Consider the following 21,606-nt stretch of genomic DNA (forward strand, 5'->3'; position numbering starts at 1 on the left):
CCTCCACTCCACTTTTATGGTCTATGTGGGCCGTCCTATTTGTACATGCTTAGAGCAAATTAGACCAGCAGCTGCGCATGGCCGTCCCATTCCATGTTGGCTTTTCATGATAAAAATATGCTTCGGTAAACCTCGCAGCTTGGAGCCAGAAATACACGGCCCCGTTTCTTCTGGCGCTGACACCTCTCCATATTTACAATAAGCACTTCCCTTTTCCGGCATCAAAAGAGAAGGACACAAGGAGACAGAATAGAGGAGTGGGAGTAGTATGAGGGGGGTGGAGAAAGAAAAAGAGGGGGGTAGAAGGAAATAGAGGGACCACCTATGCAGATGTTTTCCACATGTAGAAGGAAAACAAGCTGCAGCAAGATGAGAATGAGGAAAGGGAAGAGAGCACCCTGCACCTGTTGTGGGGTGATGATCTGGCCACGGGTGACATCAGTCCTCGTAACGTGTCCCGCTGCCTGAGTCATTAACCAACTACAAGCCAGGGAAGGCTCCTTGTACGCACTTTGATGTAGTTTGAACATTTCAATAAAATAAACAATTGTACAGTTTATTTCTAATGCAGAGTGATTTAAGTGTTGAGAGAGAATTGTCGTTCTGTAAAACAACATTGTTGGTTTGGTTTTGACAGTTTGAGGGGCTGTATATTATGTAATAAAATGCCAAAAGAATATTTTTCTATATGATAACACCTTCTAAACATTTCCAAATGGTGACAATCTCCGTTTAAAGAAAAACACTGATGCCTTAACATAAAAGCATATCTTAACTTCTGTGACATTTGTTTTATTGAAATGTGAAGTTCATAAAAATACATTAATGCAGAGACTTTTCAAAAAAAGAAAAGAAAATGGCAACCTGTAATGAGAGCACCTGTTTGTACCTGAACCCGGCACCTGCGTGAGCCTGGATGGGAAATGAAGTGTACTTTACATTTGAATATTTAAATCAATATCTAACACCTGCCTCATTTCCATTGGTCAGTCAAGTCTCTCTTTATGCCCTGGGACAGTTGGTAATGATGTTTGGTAAATATAATTCCTGACAGTGTGACAGGAATAAGGAATAGTCCTCGCTCGGAATTGAGTTCTTAGGCTAATCATCCGTGATTACAGCCTTGGAAGCCAAAACACACTCCATGTGAAAGAGGTTGTTTTCATCTGCATGCTGCTGGCTGACAGTTACCTATTCTCCTGAGGGCTCTCACTCTCCTTCTGCCTTTTTTGGGCTGGCCTGCGGCAGGTCTCGTAGCCCCCGGGGACTGTCCTGGGAGACCTGGACAACATTGGCAGCAAGCGGGTTTAGCGGTGTCATTTCGCCGCGGTAAGCCATGGACAAAAGCATCTCTTGTTGTCGCAAGCTGTACGTGGTGCTGCTTTCCCAGCCCTGTGGAAAGGAAAGGACAGCCAATGACCAATGCCAAACAAACCTGCTCCAGCTCACCTGTGCTGTGAATGTGGAACCGAGTGACCCAGATCTGGATGGAAACCATTGCAAATATTTCCCAGCAAGGTCTGTGGAAGAAGCATTTAGAAGGGCCTCTCAGCAGGGAATTTAACTAACTGTAAATGACTGTGACTCCAAGTTTGTGTCATCTGTTCCTAAGAAGTAGTAAACAGTCGGTTTACTATCAAACCGTTCAACACATAGCTCAGTGCGATGCAAAGTGTGGATTGGAGTGTAATAAAGCGTCAATGCCTGGAAGATTGTGTGTTTACCTTGTCACTGGTGGAATAATTCATTGCACAACAGAGCATGTAATGAGTATGATAAGAAGCAGAGTTGTTGTTGATGAGCAGCGAGTCTGTTTATTGCCTTGGCCGTGCAGTGCTGCTGGCAAGGCAGACCTCTTTTGCCCAAAACTACAGCTCAGTTTAGAAGCGTAAGCCACGCTACAAATATTTGGCTTGGCCACAGAAATTGAATTATATTGGCACAGAAAGCCTAGAAATAAATAACAGCAACCTTGGGAACAATTATGCAAAGTCAAACACGGTCAAACCAAGTGCTACTGTTTTTCCTTTCCATCCAAAAGGAAAAAAAGGAAAAACATCTGCTTTAAGTTTATCTTCCTTTTCTAAATATGTTTGAAAGCATTTATCCTTGTGGTGAAAGATTGAGCTATTTCTCATTTGTGTAGTTTTGTATAGCTTTTTGGTGTTACACACAGCCTTAAAAGTGAGCACATCTTTTAGGGAGTCACATGTGAAGCCAAAGCTGTGGTGACTTGATGGACCATTTCAACCACGGATAAACCCTCATAACAAACAGCATTTAATAAATGGTCTATCTGTTTCCTCAGAGCAAGTTTGGCTCTGACAACATAAATGTCATTTGAGATAAACAGTACTTATGTCTGCTTCTGCAATAAAATAAAGGGTGATTTATTCATCTGTTTAAGTAATCATTTATTTGTCTATAATCCGATTTATTGTAGAGTAATACAAAATAAAAGGCCAGCAGTGTTATGGTTCATATGGAATTGGTACAATACACCGATTCAAGAGCTTTTAATAAGTTACCGAATAGTATTGCTTGTTTTTACCACAATTTTGGGTTTGGCAACTCTGACGTAGCTGTGTAATGTTTAGACTGACAGTGTTTTGCTGACAGTGTTCAAGTAAGATTAAAGTGTCACCACCAATGACAGCCAAACAAATCTCTTCCTCTTTATTTGGAGAGAACCTCTGGACAGGATGCAAAGTCTGAGGTGGCTAAATAAACTGTAATTAAAGCCACAAGTATACACAGCAATGCAAATCAAACAGCAACTATAATATTATCCTGTAAATTATGAAAAAAACAACTATAAATGCACTGTTGAGTAGGTATAATATACATATTGAGTTACATATGAGGAATATTTTGAGTTGTTAGTCAAGTCCTTTTAGAAAGATTTTAGGCATATTATTCAGTGCTACTTCAGACCGTTACTGCTGTATTTAGCATTAATGCTGTGTGTAAACAACACTGTAGCCTGCCAACACTGGGGTTGATGCTGTCCTAGAAACCAGAGGACAAGTTCAATATTTTTGGATGGCTAGTATCCCCCTTACTTGCTGGCATTGAACATTGCAACTAAGAATTATTGCAAAGACTGCTAAGGCATTGAGTGTTTATTTGGATACAATTAGGAATGCTTAAGCTCCACGCTCTACTAACCATCATAAAATAAGGTTATTGGTTTTTATAATGGCCTAATAAGTGGAACATTGACTGTTTTCTCTCATTAGCCATTGAAGCCCCACCTGCAGGAAACACAAACTCCATTGCTCTCATTGACACAAACACTAACGCGGCTAGCCAGCTAGCTAGCTAACCATCATGCAAACCTTTTAAGCCGGCTTTGTTTGCTCACAGCTGAGGCTCAAAAGAAAGGCAGGACCAGTGCAGAAAAAGGGCCAGCTTTGACAATTTTCACACAAAGGGAGCACTGTTGGCTAACAGTGAGCGGCCTGTTTCTGGGAGGTTTGCACTGTTCCTGGGACCCATTTCATGGAACAGTTAGCAAGGCCAAAGGCAACCCGTGGACTGGAGTCATAGTTAAGGCCTTCGGGGCCAAACCTGGGTCTGGCCCTCTGGCTCTCCCCTCTGTCCCCCGCCCCGTTCAGAAGCTTTAACAAAGCTGACTGAGGACGCTGGGTTCTACAGGTGTCCTCTCATAAAGACCCACATCACATGGGCTGGTGGACTGACTGACTGAGTTTGTATGCTTTGTTTGTTTTTTTCTCCTCCACACAGGTGTTGGAGAAATCAAGAAGATATATTATAAGTGCCATGATTTCAGTATAAGTGTAGTTGAATTATTAGTTTTTATAATTATTTGATATTTCTTTTTTTCACTTTAAATAAGCAGACAGTCTTCAGTCAGAGAAACTGTTTAATACTGTGTATGGTACCATAACATGTCAATGAACTGCGTGTGGATTTAATAAGAATATGGTTGGCTTCAGTGGTCTTAAATGTCAAGGAAGGTGTGGTTGAGTTCTTCAGGTTAAAGCAAAATAGTCCAGGCAATTATTAATGGGGAGTTTAACATAAAACATAACCCAGAACTCAGCTTAAGATGCTGGTAAGATCCATCACTCTGAAGGGGCCTAAGCCAGATCATTAATTACTTTCTACCTCCCATCCACAGTGTCAGTGTTTGAGAGGATACTTCCTCCAGCTGCAACTCCAATTGCAACAGCTATCAAAATGAACAGTCCCTGCCTCCATTTGATTTAGCCCTAATGGGATGGAGAGCCCAGAAATACGGCTTGCGTGGTGAGAAGGGGAAAGAGGAAGAAAGCATGCAAGTCAAAACGAGAGGGAGAGATTAATATCCAGGCTTCTCTCCTCCTGACCACAGAGTGGGCATAAAGATCCCGGCGCCTCATTGATGTCAACCCTAGCTGTGCCTGTCCTGTAGTTTTCAGTTTGGTTTGGACAGAACAGGCGGCCTGGCCTACAGGGGTTGGGAGGACAGGGCCCAGGGTTTCCCACATCACTCAAGGGCCTCTGATAGGCGGTCACATAGGCCGGTAATGACAGGGGGAGAGATTTAGTATTAAAGTCTCCTCTGCAGCCTCCTCTGCAGCCTCCTCTGCTCCTGTCTGACGTAAGGCTGTTAAATACGGGGATGAGAGCATGGCATGGCCTATGGGGAAGGGAGTTAGACCTGTGTTAAGTATACAGCTTTGTGTGAGAGAAGCCTGGCTGGGTTCCCTTGGAGTGTTGCTAAGGACACAAGCTGTACACAGCATGGGGGGAATTTGGGATCGCAGTCAATCATTAAAGGGATTTGCATCTGACTTCCATAAATATGAATTCAGTGAAGGTAAATGGTGATAAGATTGAAGGATGAGGGACTTCCATATACTAACATAGTGACTCATTCTCAGTGGTTTGTAATTCACTGGGTGGACTCTGGGTTAGAAATACAATAATGCAGGCCAAGACTACCAGCACAATTTTTCTTTGTAGTCTTTAGTTCATTCGAAGTCCTGGCTTGCCATCTTTTCAGACTTTTTACCACAATACCAAGGGTTTTTCCCTGGTTATTTGTAGAGCGTTATAACATTTGAGTTCATGACTAATGAACATGGAAGGCCAACAAGATGGCTGAAGGCTGTTTTATAAATGTCATATACTCTCAAGTAAAAGACCTCATTGTCTTTAGCTGTTTGCAACTCAACCGTACATCCAATACCCTCAGCAGCTCGGCAACATTAAAGCAGCCGATCGCTGCACCTGCATCCACAGGTCATCACACCATTGTAGCATTCAAAGAAAAGGCCTCAGTCAAACACGTCCCCTGACCTTCCCCAGCTAACATAAACTAATTAGGCTGGCTCTGAATGGAATGGCCCGCCATTGGATTAATCAGCCTCCACAGATCTGAACCATGCAATTCTGCTCCGGCTAGCCCTCCCCACTAGAACCTCATTATCTCACGTTTTCAAAGGAGCGCCATGGCAAATAGCAGAAGGGGCTAAAGGGATGTAGAAATGGAGGAGGTGGTGGTGCAGGAAGGGGCTTCCCCAGTTCCTCTCTTCTCACATTGGACTCAGAAAGGAAATGTCAAGCGTGAAGCTCAGAGAGTGGTCAGTACCGCTCAGTCCAGCAGGCAGCACAGAGGGGGCCTTTGTCCACCATCACTTAGCGCCAATTACAGCCCGTCAAAATAGTTTTTCTGCTGTGGGGCGACGTGTTAATGGGCCTGGAGTTGGGTGTGAGGAGCAACCTTGTCCACACACACCAACCAGGGGTCATGGGTTAATAAGGCCCCTCTGATGTGGCGGATGAGATTTCGGCAACCTTTAGCTGGCGAGGGAATACCAGGACAAAGCCTGTAGAATGTGATACAATTAGGCGGACAGCTAGCCATCCTAAATCCGACATTGAAGTGGGATGGGTGCATTAGCTAAGAGCAGATGGGCCGCCGGACGCTGGCCAAACAGGTGCTACAGAAGGTCAAAAACCCTCCCAATTTTGAAAGAGGACGCAGGTGAGGACACAAACACCAGCCAAACACAGGGCTTTCTTTGGAGTGAGCAGCAATTAAAAGTCCTGTTGAACAAATGACTCTTCTGGACACAAAGAAGGTCCCTTTGTACTTGTGAAAAGGTCAGGGACATCCAGTCTTGTGTAGAATTTCCCATCCCAATCCTGAACCCATGGAGCTGAAACTTGGCTTCAACAGAGGACTTGGGCCAGCAAGCCTGTAGACCGCCCTCAGACAAATTTGAAAGCTGTCTACACTCCCTTATGAGAAAATGAACTTGGCACGATTGACGTCTGCCCTATACTGTGTTTCCTGAGTTTAAATAATCAGTGATTATCTGATGTAAAATGAGAAAGTCCTGGCAAAAAGAAATGTTCATAACATTGAATTGTGCTACGTGTGCCTGGTCTGGGCATGTGAACACAAAGCCAGGCCTCCGTTTAAACCATAAGTGTGGGAAAAGAAACAATGCTAATATACCAATGGGCTTCGAAGGCCCACAACTCTCTGCCAGGGAGAGCTGGAGCATTTTTGAAGAAAAAAAACTCTACACCACACTGAGCAAATCCAACCACATGCAAGCCTGTGGGAACTAGCGGATGACATCTATCCGCATATAAATACTCTCAAAATACTTTCTGGACTTACTGGTGTACAGATCATTCCCCAACCCAATCCTCTTGGAAATGGTCGGGGTGATCTGGCCCCCAGCTTCATCTACTTAATGTTGAAATAAAGGAGGTGATTGAACTCAGCCTCCAAATTGGATTTGTTTAATCTGCATCAAGTTTGAACATCCTGTGTAAACACAAGCGTGTGCAGATGCCGGAAACACCATGGCTGGAAGCGTAAATGTCCGTGGTTGGCTTTGGCAGAGAATCAGAATAGCGTAAGGGGGAGTTGGGCCTGAACAGAGGCTGAAGAACTTCCTTTGTTATCAGAGGGTCAAAGGCTACTTCTTCAATATACAAATGAGTACATTGAAATTGGACAGATTGACTACGGGTGACATAGTGACAAGTGTTAAAATAATTTCTATAATTGTTATTGTTTACATATAAGCAACACCCCACAAATTGTTTTTAATTCAGTACATAAAATAAGTCTGAAGTCTTGTTTGACTTAAAATCTCTGAGAACAGATTCTGCAACCCCCCTTATAACCTTTATACTAAATTCTACTTTGGCAAATTATGTGGAAGCAACATTAAATAAACACTAACATCATTAGGAGTTCATGTGTTCCAGTTAAACAACCCTTTGCTTAAACTCTCATTTCCTTAATGGCTTTGCAGCTGTTTTTCACCCCCTTGTTAAGTCACAAATCATTGGCAACCTACATGGTTTATTTTCCCTTGTTTTCCTCGGAGATAAGTGAGAATATGACTTTGTCTTGATAGGATTTATTTGCCTTACAGCTAAAAGCTGCACCCTTTCAAGACCAACTCATTAGGGAGTGTGTTTTGGGGAAGGGGGGAGGAGAAGTAAAGGTCACTAGAGGTTAACTCCAATCGCAGTGCCTCCTTGAAGCCGCGTGACAGCATGTCTCCTCTGCTCACAGATTGGATGAGTTCTTAGTGAAGGTGTGGAAGATTGAGTCTCTCGCTCACACACACACACGCACGCACGCACGCACGCACGCACGCACGCACGCACGCACGCACGCACACACACACACACACACACGCACACACACACGCATATATGAATGCATTTATTTAATCATTTATGGGATTTTTACTGATTGCACATTTGTTTAGGTTAAGTTCATTCGGAGTAGTATTTTTTAATAGTTAATGATAACTGCCAGATGCTTTTTGTTGTTATATGCCGGCCACAGCAGATGCAATCCCAATAAAGGGAATTCTAAATCTAATTTGAATGTTTTGACAGTTTCAGTGTTTCATGTGATTTATTATGTCCGCTGTCTGTCCCGGTTGATATGAGATTGTGATGCCCTTGTTCTTGCTGTTGTCTTTTATTGTTTTCATTAGCTCAAGCTGCAGCTTTATGACTTATCAAAGTGCTACACCTTGATCTTAAGAGAAGCAGAGAGAGCAAAGGGGAAGCATGAAAGAAATTAGAAGAGATGAGGGCAAAAAAAAGGATTGACCACACAGTGGTGAAGACATAACAGCAAAGAAAGACAAAAATAATGTGGAAAAGAGAGAAAGAATGTGAGGCAGAATGAAAAATAAGAAAGAAAGGAAGAAAAAATAAAACAAAGCCGGACAAAAAACGAGTGAGATGTGGGCCATTCATAAGCAGACTTCTCCAAGGGATCTCGGGCCAGCACACCTGCTACTATTCACTTCAGAGGAAATAGACACTCTGTGGAAGAGAGGCTCTTGGCCTCAGGACAAAACCGCTGCAGCGCCAAATTAGAAACAGGAAGGACTGTGGGTAAGGCTCAGATTAAAAACGCACTCCCCACATGGACTCAATATACTGCAGTCCTGATCCCGCTCTGGAAACCCAAAAGCCAACAGCACTATTTTATGTCCTAGTCAACAGAGCGCCCGCTGTTTTCACAGTGACAGCACCGAGATTTAGTCCAATGTCAACCCCTGAATGTTGGTAAACAGTGGTTGTCTAAATGCTGCCCATTCTAATGAAAAGAAGAAATTTCTAAGTATACTTTATCAATTACCGCACTCGCAACTGTGGATACCTAATAATAGTGCATCGCAACTGCATAGTCACCAGAGGGGCTTTGTCCTAAACATGCAACGTTATATTTTATACATGTCCAGTCATGAGGAAATTATGTGGATGAAAATTGAGTGTTCCAAAACCTTCCTTTTTCTCTCACACTGGCCTCTTTCTGGTCTTTAATATCTATCATCACCAGAGCCAGATGAAAGTGACACACAAGTACACACCAAAAGGGTGAACACAGTGCTGAGTTTCCCACATTCAACCATTAGATCAGCTAATGTTGTCAACAGGCAGCTAGCAGGAACTAATGATCCATAGCACACACTATAAAGTGCTGAAACTAAAAAGAGGTCTGCAAATGTACCAGAAAAGGAAATGAATATTGACATATGCCTTCCTCTTGCAACCCTTGACCTCCAACGGGTTTCTCCTCTGCTGACGGGAGCTGTAAGGCATTTCCTGTACGTTCACGTACATGCACGTTCAATCGGAGGGAGAAAGAGCAAAAAAAAGAAAAGGGTTGGTTTGGTTAAAAAACATCACCTCTAACGGCCCAGGATAAGGGAAAAAAGTATGCACTCAGTCTCGTACAATATTTCCATTTACTCATGGGCCTGTCCAAGTAGTGTGTTCCCCTCAATCTATCATTTTCACTGCGGTCACTGATGGTAGAAAGGCCTACTGTAATCATTCCTACAGATATTGAGGACATCTAGAGGTTGTTTCTCCTAACTGGGAAACAGAATTACTCCTTTCTCATAAAGGTCAAGTTTTCATTACATGAAGGATTATGACGAGTAATTGAAAGCACAGAAACAAGGAGGCAACAAATGGACATGTTTTGTATGGTAGAAGAAGGAAGCAAAGATGGAAAAAATCACAATAATTCAGCTTTGGGACGGAATCCATGTTCAATCTTCCTCCCGTGTGTTTGATGTGCCTTGCTGCTCTGCAAAGCCTTTCCCTGAAGGAAGAGGTCATCACTGAACCCATGAAGGGCCACATTCACCGCAAGTCCGTTGACTGATGTTGGAGCCAGGCACGCTGATGGATGTACACACATAAACACACACGCAAGTATACGCGCATCATTCCAGACGGGGAGTGTGCTCAGTAGTGCGACGCCAAGAGGAAAACCTGCCATGACATCACCCAGGGGAGTGCAGGTGCAGGGCCGGGACAGGAAGTGATTCACAGGAAGCTTGGTGAGGCAGATTTTGCCATGCCACTGACAGGCTGTAGGATTGAAGGGTGAGGGAGTGTGAGTTACACCGCGAAGCTGAGTTGGCCGGGGCCCTTAGGTTGTGGACTGATCTTTACGTAAACAGGCTTCTCTCATCTCCCCCTGCAATCAGGTTGATGAAGCCTTCTTTCAAAATAGCAGACGGGTAGGCAAGAAATGTCTTCCCACATACCACTGTACAATAAGTGTTACAGAAACAATACATCAGCTTCCTTTTAACGTTTGCATGATTTTGTGCATTACATTAATCATTTGATCCCCAGGGTCTAATTGAGCATAGAGAATTGTTGTATACAATTCCTAAAAGGTTTATTATTTCAAACAGTTATATGAATTCAACACATGATGAAACACAAGATGTTTCTTTGTATACAGTTTTCAAAAAAGGTGTTTGCAAGCATTTCATCGGAACCTTTTCCAACCTGCATTGCCCCCCAAAGATGTTCCGTATGGACGGCCAGACGGACGGACGAATGGATGGGTGGACAGATGAGATGGTGCGTGTGTCCTTGACAATGTCAGTCCAGTGGTTTATGCAAAGCTTATTACGCTAATGAGAAAAGTGTGGGGAATGGATTTATCCCATACCACCCAGGGAAGGAGAGTCTGTTTTCCCTGGTGCACTGCATCTGGAAGCAGCCTCCTGGTAATCTGCTCTAAGTACAAAAGGTTCAGCACCAGCTTGTTCTGATAGACCACCAAGTGAGGCCCCGATCTCCATAACAGGTCTCCTTTCATAGCTGGGGATCAACTGATGCTTGGTGGACCTGGTTCCAGGTCTGGAGCTCCTCGAAGTGCCACATCCACACTTTGCACCTCGTGACATTGATATTAGTGTTAGCATTCTGTAATAATAAACCGCGGAGACCTGTACTGTGGTCATAAAGAAGTCAAACCTTTCTTATCTCCATTGCAACTGGCATACAAGGGTTAATAGGAGGATTTGTGGTATCACACAGGGTTGTTGCTAATGGCTAATGAAAAATAAAAGATCACATCAGCTCATTGAAATCTAACTTTATCTAGAAAAATACACATTGTAAACTTTTATAAGGTTAAAATAATGAAATATTTATATATATACAATAATATATTTAAAAGCGAAGTAAATAATGTAGATAATGGCAATCAATTCATGATAATGCTACTGTTTACTTCTAAGCTACTATCTTTTGACTTTTGACTATTGTAACAGTGTTTTTCTACACCATAGTACTGTTAATCAAGTTAAATACCTAATAGTATTATTGGCTTCCATCTATATGTCATCCAACATAACTGATCCGTTTTTAGCTTCCTTTTTATTGCCAGTTCCGAATCAGCAACATGGCTGATTTGAAGCCGCGTAGTGATGCATGAGATTTACTGTGCTCGAGATTGACATTTATTTAACAGGCATGCTGGGGGATGTCATGTAGCTCCCTTTGATTGATCTCTTCACTTCCTGCTACAAAGATGGAGGCCGCTCCCGTAACCACACAACCCCTTTCAAGCTCGGGTTGTAGGAGACGCCCTTCGGCAAGGTTCCAGGATCAGTCGGGTTCACCCTTCCCCCCAAACCTAACTGTAACCATCAGAGGAGTAAACACGAAACTGACCTTAGATCAGTGTCTAGAGGCAAATCCATCCTCCTGCCTGTTCGAGAAGCCCATATGCAGTCCATATGGAACTCCTTCCTGTATCCTCTGAGGAAAGTGCAAGGTATACATCCTGAAGCCCATTCCTTTTTGATCACAGAACATCAGTTATAAATAAATACAAAAGGAAAACATATTATCTTGTTGATATGCATGAATAAATCTGTCATTATTTTATTTTTCCCTATTTTGTATAATTTACATGATTCAAATAGTGAGAGATAGCAGGATAAGGAACGTTTTTATTTTAACTCTGTGTCCCGATATTATAAGTCTGAGAAATCAATAACTTTGATGTTTCTGGGTCGTTTCCACTGCTTTATATGGTCCATCATTAAAAGATTGTCTGGCTTGAGGTACTGGCCATCCTCTCAAGTTTCATTGCCTTGTTCTCGCGAGTATCATAATGGCAGACAGGCTTTTTACTGTACTATGGCTTGACTACAAGACTTTTCTACTGTGAGTATAAGGCTATATAATGGCCTCTTCCATTGAGTCCCAGCCAGAGGTAATGATTTCAGCATGTCACTCCAGGCCAACTGCACTGTGATTGCATGGATGATTAGCTCTTACAGTAATGGTAGTGGCAGAAACATATTTCAGGAGCAAGTTGGGGATAATCTTTTGTAGGGTTGCTCTCATTTCATACCTTTGTTTTGTAATGGGAATGTGCAAGTACATTCAATGGTCATATTAGCCACATATGTGCTCACAGATACTCGTGTGTCCTTGTACGTGCAGACAAATGCATTTGGAATAATGAAAGGCTAAGAGTGTATATATGTAAAAGTACAATCACCGTGCAGTCATTCTGGAAAAGTAATTTCCATATTTGCTCTGCTCCTGAATCTGTGGACACCCGTCTGTTTGATATGTTCAGAGCTGCAGCACAGATGCCACAGTCTCAGCTATGCTGGACGTCATCTAACTGGCTGTTCTCAGAAAACAGAAAAAAACACCATGTGCACCACCTCTAAAATTAGCGTGTGTTGCACATGAAGGAGAAGAGATCCGAAGTTAGAAAATACTCTAAAAGTCCCGCTGTCTCTCTTCACTCCTCTACATTTTCGTGTCTCACTTTGGCACAGAGCCAGGCAAGATCCCCTATAGTGACTGAGCCCTCTGTCTCATCAAATATACACGGCACGCCACATACTTTCCAATTCTGGGCTAGCCAGAAATCTGGAAATCTGATTTTATAACCCTTATGATTTGGGTTGTTTGGAGCTGCAGATAGTTTTGGTGTGGTTTGCTGCCCACCAAACAAAACGAATGAGCCCTGCCACGCTACTCGTTCCCGGCTTCCAGTGTTATGCTCATCAGTTGTGCGGCTGCTCTGTTGTGTGTTTGTGCGTAAACAAAGACAGAACGGACACCTTTAACAGATTTACCAGATGTTTTTGGAGAAGGAAGGGAAAAAAAATCTGTTTTTCGGAGAGTGACTCTGCTGAGGTCTGTGGAGCAGGTGAGGAGAATCTTGCCAAGAACAAATATCTCACAGTTGAGCTTTTGTAACTAAATCATGGAATTTTACAATTTAAGGTCACCATGAATTATTTTATGCCTTAAAATAGATGGTTTTTGAATTGTTGTGTATAAGTCAGATAAAAAACAGCCACTGTTGGCTGACCAAACTTAAAGTCGCCAGTCCGTGATGACGTGATGAGCCTGGGAGTCAGTCAGTAATGGTGGAGATAATAGGTCCTTATTACTTTGACCCATGACCCTTGTTCTTAGTGAGAAGTTTAGGAGTGCTCCCCGAGGAGCTGTCTGATTCTAGCGTGGCTCTAAAAGGAGAAACCCCAGAAGTCTTTGGAACAGTGGCCAACTCACAGTACAACCGGAACCCAATTCAGCTGGGACGGGGTGCTGGAGGGGAGTTTCTGGAGTGCTACCCATGTGTCACCCACCCTGGGAGCAGTATTTCCACCCAACCCAATGAAAGGTTTATAGACTTGAACTATAAAGGCAAACCACTAAATCTTAACACTTTTTTTTAACGCAATGATTTCCAGAAACCTTTTGGGGTTACGGTTTTTAGTGTTCATTTTTATCAAATGTTCATTAAGTGTGCCAGTGAAGTGACTTCCTCCTGAAGTCCATTAAAACGCTGCTGCTACTGGCAGAGGTATGTGCAGCCCATGTGCGGGGTTGTGGTATGGTGGGGTCCACAGAGGAGAAATGGACACCAGATGGGACCGAGGGGGGTGGAGATGCAAGGTAGAATAAAATAACACATGCAGAAGATTGAAACTGAAATGTGGTAGGAGGAGGCAGAGGAGGTGCGTGTGTGTGTGTTCGGAGGGAATAAAATAATTGGATAGTTGCATCATCTAGAGTAGACTGGTGCTATACACCCTCAGAGGATAAGAATGGGTAAACAGATATGATCTGAGGCTCTTGAATTTTTTTTGACATTTCAATATTTTCACTGCCCGTGAATAAAGTCTCACGAGCTCTTAATGTTTTGATTTACATTTCCTATATGAGTAACAAGCGTATCTTTGTTCAATGCACATTTGTTTTTTTGAGAGAAAAAGCCCACCAGGAAACCCTTGAATAGATGATTGAAAAAACAACCGCGTTGGTTTTCCATGCGAGCGTATGCTTGTGTCTGAGATTGAGAACCAACATTCCTCGGTCCCAATGTGCGCTCACATAAAAAACATTCTATTTAGAGCATTTTGAGCGGCCTTGTGATCCCTCCAAACCCTTTCTAATGCAAACACTGCAGAAAAGGCAGTCAGTCAAACTTCGCAAAACTCTCCCTCTCTGTTTCTGCTGCTCCCTCTCATTATCTGATCTGCTATTGTGGCTCAGTATAAACTTTCATCTGTGTCTTTCTGGAGAAGTTTTAGTCCGTTCAGTTTGCTTTAGATACTATGGTGTCTCCATAAAAACATTGCAGTAGGAAGGTATTGACTCAGGTGTTCATGCTTTAAACTGTCTTACTGCAACATATGATATCTTTTGTTTTGCCAGCCAGCCACCCCCACTGTCTTGGTGAATCAAACCTGACTCTTAAGATGTTTTTTGTGACAGTGATTGGTTTTATTTGATTTTCAGTTCATAATCTGCTGCAGCTGAAGAGTTTTTGAGACATTCTTGCATTTCTTCTTATTTTTAATATACTGAAATGCCGAAACACATCAGCGCTCTATGATTCAGACACGGCAAATAAAGGCAGCCAAACTCTGAAGATGGGAAGAATATGTCAGAGCATGTGCAGTATGTGGACAGGTACAGGTGTGTTTTTGTTTGTCTTTTTTAATTAAAGTGCCAGTAGGCTCTTTTCTTGCTGCAAGCCTATTGATGTGTCTGCCGCAGTTTGCAATATGTCAGCGTCAAATCTCACTATAAATAAACCCTGCGCCCTCTCAGACCTTCCTCAGAAGCCCCGCAGATTCTTTCCCTCTGTTAATATTGGTAAGGAGCAGAAAAAACATAGGAGCTAGCTTCTAGTCCAACCTTCCCAGGGATCTTTGCAGCGACATGTAATGCATGAAAACATGCTATCGTGTTTTTCTAATCCTCCCATGGGAGTCTATCACATTTGAGGGCATGTTACTTGTCACTCCCATCCTGTGACCCTACACCCCACTGCAGTTCATTACTCCAGCAGCACCTTGACCCCGCTCTGTCACTTTCCCCTCCACACTTCTATTGTTGTTGGTTTCCAATTACTGTTACCAAAAGAGTTCAATGCTTGGTTTGCAATCAGTGCAGTGTGAGCTACCTGTCATGTGTTGTATTTGTGCAGCTAATTTCTGTCAGAATTTGAAACTCTGTTATTCATGTTAGCCACACAAGACGCACCCCCCCCTTCCCCCCACACGTACGGATATAGACATCAACACTGGCTGGTTCACTGTTGCTGATCTTGGAAAATTGGAGCGACCACGTTTTTTCACGATAAATACACATTATTTATTTACAAATAAAGTGGTTATAATAGAAATAAATACAAAATAAAAATCTGAGCATTATACTTCATGTGGTATTGCACCCATTTCGAAATGTACATCAGAAATACATTTTCAAAACCAGTAAAGGAATATTCCTCTGATTAAAATATTTATTTTTTTCCCAACTTTACGTAGACATAAATATATTCATATATAGTTTTCTTCTTCCACAATAGCTCTGTTTGTCTTTCATATAAATAAACGTCTTCATTGGGAAACCGGGTGTCCATAATAACCTCTGATGTCTCTTTCAGTCTCTTTGTCCACTTTCTCTTTCTATTCATACCACTGTCAGTCTCTCACCGGCAACCACAGCCCTCCACCACCATATCCTGGTAGTTTTTCAGGATGACTTTCTCGTATTCATCCAGGTAGAGCAGGGAGATGGGGCTGAGGTCAGTGGGTACGCAACAGGCTCTGGGGATGTTCGAGTTGACTGAGTTGACCAGCGTCTGAACAATGGCGTGATTGGTAGAATTGAGGTGGTCTGCCAGTGGGAACGGACATTCCCCTTGGCAATAAAAGGCGGCGTAGCCAGGGGGCGCCACTATCCACTCGTTCCAACCCACATCACTGAAGTCCACATACAGGGCATGCCTCTTGCAGCTGGCCTTGTGCTGGTGCTTCCTGCGCTGTTTGCGGACTGCCGCCTGACGTTTTTCCCGTGTGTGAAGTACAGAGTCACCGCGGCCGTCATGACCATACGTCACCAGCAGAGGCCGGGCCTGAGGCCACGAGTCCTGGTCCTGCTGCAGGGACCGGCTCACCCTGACATGCCTACTAGGCTTCCTGCTGTGCTTCCCTTCCATGTCCCCCTCCTCTGGGTGAAGCACCTCTACCATGAATCCATGGTTGTGACCTTTCCCAGAGGTCCACTGGGACACGGCGGGGCTGACGTCAAAGCTCTCCCAGCGGCTCAAAGAGTCCTGCACAAGCCGAGTGTCCAGCAGACGAGCCAGAGGTTCCCTACCTTCAGTGGCAGGAACTCCGAATAGCTCAAAAATGTTGATACGATGGAGGCCACTTGCAGTCGCGCTGCTGTTTCTGGAGCTGTTGCTGTTGGGCGATGCAGTTCCCATGACCTGATCCCTGTAGACGCGGAGCTCTGCAGAGGTGATGAGCTCCTCATCAGGGATTGTAGTGAGGTTGAAGAAGAACTGCTGGGTCGTTTTGCCTTTCAGCCTGGCCAGGGCCTCCATAGATTCTAAAAGAGATTGAAAAAAGAAAACACAGTGTAAGAGGAAATACTTGGGAAATGAATGCTTAGGATGAAACAAAGAATTTATGCATGGTACAAGAACAAGAAACAACACTTATGATTAAAGCCTGGCGTTAGGGTTCGGCTGAGAGCAGGGAAACATTGATAAATGGTTTCTCTTGCTCTCTCTCTGTCATACACTCGCACACGACTGGCTCCTGGCAGCCCTCTTTCTGCCACGTGGTTGTATTGAGTGGGTGTGGGCCATTGTCACTCTGGCAAAACACACACATCAAAACTTTGCATGCATGACTCAGTATAATATTCTCATGGTGATGTAATATCATCATCAGTGTCATGGTCATAAATGTACCTGACTAAATGTCATGAGAAGAAAGCTGTGCTCTTCCATCTATTGATAAGATCTAACATGCTTGTCGGACTGCTTTTTAATAGCACATTACCCTTTAAGAGTTGGCTGCTGCACACAATGCCCGATATGAAAAAAAGTTGTAGTGTCTTTGGAAATGTCACAAAAGGTTACCAGAACAAAAGAGCAATGTGGGAATTGATTTGCATAAAAAGTAACGGAACATTGCTCTGAAATATTGTTGCATTGTGAAAGGAAATATAGGAAACTATATTATCTGATATCTGAAAAGAATATATAGTTCACAAAGGGACATCTAAGTGAACCATGTTTGATATATTATTTTCAACTTTATTGCCAACAGTTCTGAGCACTCCCTTGAAGTGTGTTTAAGACATCAATTTTAATGACCTGAAGGATATGAAAGTCATATTTATACACTTAAGATCATTGGTATTCCCCCGCTATATTCTACCGTAAATGACAGAAATCTTAGTAAAAGCTGCAATTTTCTTTGAGGCTGCTCCACTTTGAACTCGCACTTTAAGAAGTTCATAGATGATGTATACGTTTTAATCTGTTTGGTGTGGTAAAATAAACACAAACTTTGAACTCAATGCCGTTTCAAAGGAGGCATTTAGGAAATTCCACCATCTCATCCTAAACCTCCCTCCAGAGGCACAAAGACCTCAATTAGGCCTATCACTCCTTATTTGATGTGGGAAAGCCCCCTGCCTCTCGTTCCCTCTCCTCTGTCCCCAATCCCTCTCTTTCTTTCCTCCCTCAGCTCCCAAATCCCCTTCTCCCTCTGTTCTCTTAGCCACAAATCCTCTTGTCTTCCCGTCTCCTTCTCTATCACTCGTTCTGTCTTTTCCGCAGCAGCATGCTCACTCTTACGCTCCTGTCTCTCTTCTGTAGAAACGGCTGTGTGAACAAGTCAAAGCTTGTCAAAAACGTGTGAACCGCAGATATGAGTGTATCAACATTCCTAATTTCTTTTTGCGCTGCATGCCAAAACAAAAGATAAAGGCTAATGCCGGGTCATTCATCACGGACCTGTCTCAGGCAGCCACTTCCTGTGTAATAGTGGAAACGTTCTATTTGGCATAGAAAATGCTTATTTTTGAAAACTGATAGGAGTGAAAGCAATTATCCCGGTGAAATTAATATCAGCAGGCAGATGTGATGAATGATTTGAGGTGTTTGCTTTGATGTGCTTACGTCTGTAGATACATGCTATATTATAGAGTGACCGTCAATAGAATGTATCTTGACATGGGAAGACGAACAACCCTGCAGCTCTGTTAACTTGGGATGAAAGCGCCAGAGGAACATATGTAAACACCGTCAGAACATTTGTAATAGCCGGTGGTGTCAAGGTGTGTGCTGGCTAGGTGCAGAGGTTTCCAGCAGTCACTCAGCCTCACTGCCCAGGCCAGGCTTGTTTGTAGTGTGTCAGTGTAGCCACTGGGTGTCATTGCACTAGGCCTCTGGAGAGCACCCAAGCAACCACTCAACCACCCCTCTGACTCACCCTGATGGAAACTTCCCCATTCAAACACTTAGGACTCTGTATAAGGACCTTGTGTAGAGCCCCTATGGACGCATTAACTTGTATGTTATAAAAACTGGAAGCTTGGCCATAGGAAATCCAACGGTAGTTTCTATGTATGTGACAGTATAAGTTATTTTGTATCATACATAAATCATTTTGATATATTCCACTCTGTTGCTCAGTGGTAAACATATAAATAAAGCATCAGTCGTGTTTAAATTTCACCTGTTGTTATTATTTTAGACAGCTTGACATAAACCACTTCCTCAGCAAGATGTAAAGACATGACTGGTGAAATAATGCACTTTTTCCTGAATCTATACATCTACATTGTGTGAGCCTTATTCAATGGAGCATATGTTAACTTAGAAGCAAAAAATGGAATTGAAGTGAAACGCTGAATTCAACAATCCGCGCGTAACCAGCATATAAACTAAGTGGGCAATTATGGTGTTTTTGGAACGTGCGTAATGGCGCACAAGAGGGGTGATTTGGAAAGAATAAGGCCAATCCCTTCTCTCCCACTTTTTTTTTTTAACCAAGGACTAATTTCAGTCTCGTTAGAAATGACTCAGAATTCAGTCTGACACAATGACTTTGTCATAACGCGTGTTAGTATAATGTCATGTCTTGTGTTATTGAAGTAACAGGGTGATGACTATCACCTGCGCAAAAGGCACACCGCCCTTTATCCTGCTCCTGTGGTGCGTGTCTGGAAAAACTGTTTTCAGAGCCCACGCAAACACCATCAATTATTAAGAAACAAATTACCCCAGGGATACCACCGCCCCTTGATGTTTTGAGCCCGTGACAGCTGCGCCAGGGGCATGTTTGGTCAAAGGTTGCATCACTACATGTATGGGAGTTAATTTAATTGCGCATGAGATGCTTGTTTGTAAATCGTGTCACTGAGGTTAAAGCAACCCTAAACGTATTAATGCGTTAGAAATAACGTGGACGCGTGTCATCTCACTGTAAATGACTAACGCTCCATAAAACAGTGAAGACTCTGAAGTTGAGTCTTGGCGCATTGAGTCATGTTTAAATATAGGTTCGGGCTGTCTGAGGATCTCTCAGGCTGACAGGTAAAGGTATGTCACTAATACATACCTTCATGGTGAAAGCTTCTAATCGTGTTGGCCTTGCTGGCGGCTCTCTCTGCGTGTTTCCCCATGCTCTTGGGCCGTTTGGTGCTGTGGTCTCCGTTTGCTGAGTGCATGCGGTAAAGGTCCACCATGTACTGCGGCACCACTGCTTGCTTGCTCGGGGTCGGCTTGCGCCTCAGTCCAAACATATTGAGAAGCCGAAGCTCAAACTCGTTGAGGAAGCTCTCCGACCGCTCTGGGGTCTGCTTCCCGGATTCGCTGTATTTCCTCCGGCCGACCTCGGGGATAAGTCCCGTAGCTCCTTCCAGCAACACTTCAGCGAGCAGCAGTACCATGAGAGAGCGGACCAAGCCGACCATGATCAGTCAGTCCCTGTGGAGAAAGTTGGATTATGTCAATACACTGGTGCTGAGGTATTGACATGAGGTACACGCAGCAGGGGCTTCACTGCAGCATTCTTCAAACTGTGTGCGATCCCCCCATACAGTAAGAATGATTGAAGGAGAGAGCAGGTTAAAAAAGGAAGACACCTCTTCACTTTGAAGTAGAAACTAAAAAGGGAGCTGCAAATTACAAGCCCGCAGGCAATATAGCGCGTCTAACTGAACCAGAAGATTGATCTTAACATGAACAGAAACATGAAAATATCAAGGTGAGGAAGTTTTGAAAGAGAAGAACAGAAAAAAGGGGGGAATGACACGGGGAGGACAAATCAAAGAAAGTTAGGGAGGGGAGACTGCAGACATAAAGTCTCCAATTAGAAGAGATAAGAAATCAGGTTTCGTTAGTGAAGTGATATGAAAAGAAATGCAAGTGTGCGTGGCCCCAAAGATCACAAGAGGTGTGAAAGAATGTTGGAGAAAGAGTTGGAATACAAAGCAGCAGGAGAGGCAGGCAGACGGTGCTACAAGCGTCTATTTGCAGAGGCTTTGACGGTCATGTATAATCATAAGGGATAGAGTTACTTCAAGAGGCTCGCAGGTGTTAGATCTGACGTGCGTACCAGAGCCAGCCCGGGACAAGACATCAAAAACATCAAAAACAAAATATCATTTGAGTAACAAAACCTCCAAAGAAACCACCTTTTAAGCGTATTTCTGTTCCCCTAGGTTCAAAACGCTTTAACTTTTACGCACACACCATATGAGCTTATACAGTGGGATAACTGTATATTTATAGTTGGTAGGTAAACGTGTTATCATAAAGAAAGTTATTTTACACTTAGTGACATTAATAAGATTTCGTTTCTTATTAAAAAATGTTAAACAGAGTGTATTGTCTTGTTTTTACCTGACGAGGAAGCGCTGTGTCCGGTCGTCTTTCCACCTTGGGGCTCCGATAAATTCCACATTAATTCGTGTTTAATCCACGCTGCTTCTCCTTCAGGGACCAAAGACAGCCCATGCCGTTCGCCGATCTCTCGCACATATTCTCACCAGCTGCAATTCGGGTTAGGTCTTGGTCAGCGCGGAAAGAAGAAACAAAAAACTATGTTAAGTCTATGAGGAAGCGGCTTCGAGTAGGCAGGACCGATCTAAGTATAACGCGTCTTGGTTGAACATCTTCAAAAGAGAACAGCTCTCTGAGACAAAAGTTGAGCTGGCTTCAGAAGAGATGAGCGCACCGGAGTGTCGCTCCTTGGACCTTGTTGCTTCGAGCGCGTCGCCTCTGCTCTGTGCGCCACAGCGTAGTGGTTGAATTGATTGGTGCCTTCTCTTCCCCCTGCGACTCCTTTTGTCGTACAGTGATGTCACCAAGGGGCTGTCAATCATGTGTCCACTAAAAAGCACCTCCTGCGGACCACTAACCCGGAGGCTCCAAGCTTTTTTTCATTACTAATGATATCAAATAAACACAAATCCATGCTCCACTTTTTTGATAAG

General features: G+C 43.3%; 1 protein-coding gene across 1 annotated transcript; it reads right to left on the reverse strand.

Moving 5' to 3' along the window:
- Nucleotides 1-15,441: 15,441 nt before the first annotated feature.
- On the reverse strand, nt 15,442-21,387 carry bmp2b (bone morphogenetic protein 2b). Its single transcript, XM_010773706.1, has 3 exons — nt 21,014-21,387; nt 19,728-20,095; nt 15,442-16,698 (listed from the first exon to the last, which is right to left on the reverse strand). The coding sequence occupies exons 2-3, from the start codon at nt 20,080-20,082 to the stop codon at nt 15,794-15,796; spliced, it is 1,260 nt and encodes a 419-aa protein (XP_010772008.1). The 5' UTR covers nt 20,083-20,095; nt 21,014-21,387; the 3' UTR covers nt 15,442-15,793.
- Nucleotides 21,388-21,606: the final 219 nt, after the last annotated feature.

This window comes from Notothenia coriiceps, unplaced genomic scaffold, assembly GCF_000735185.1.
Source record: "Notothenia coriiceps isolate Sejong01 unplaced genomic scaffold, NC01 NC01_scaffold00000339, whole genome shotgun sequence".
Lineage (NCBI taxonomy): Eukaryota > Metazoa > Chordata > Actinopteri > Perciformes > Nototheniidae > Notothenia > Notothenia coriiceps.

What these genes read in the sequence shown, in the direction of transcription:
- bmp2b (XM_010773706.1), bottom strand. Translation starts at nt 20,082, where the DNA reads ATGGTCGGCTTGGTCCGCTCTCTCATGGTACTGCTGCTCGCTGAAGTG. An exon ending in TAGAAGCTTTCACCATGAAG is followed by an intron (nt 16,699 to 19,727) that starts GTATGTATTAGT and finishes AATCTCTTTTAG; the next exon opens with AATCTATGGAGGCCCTGGCC.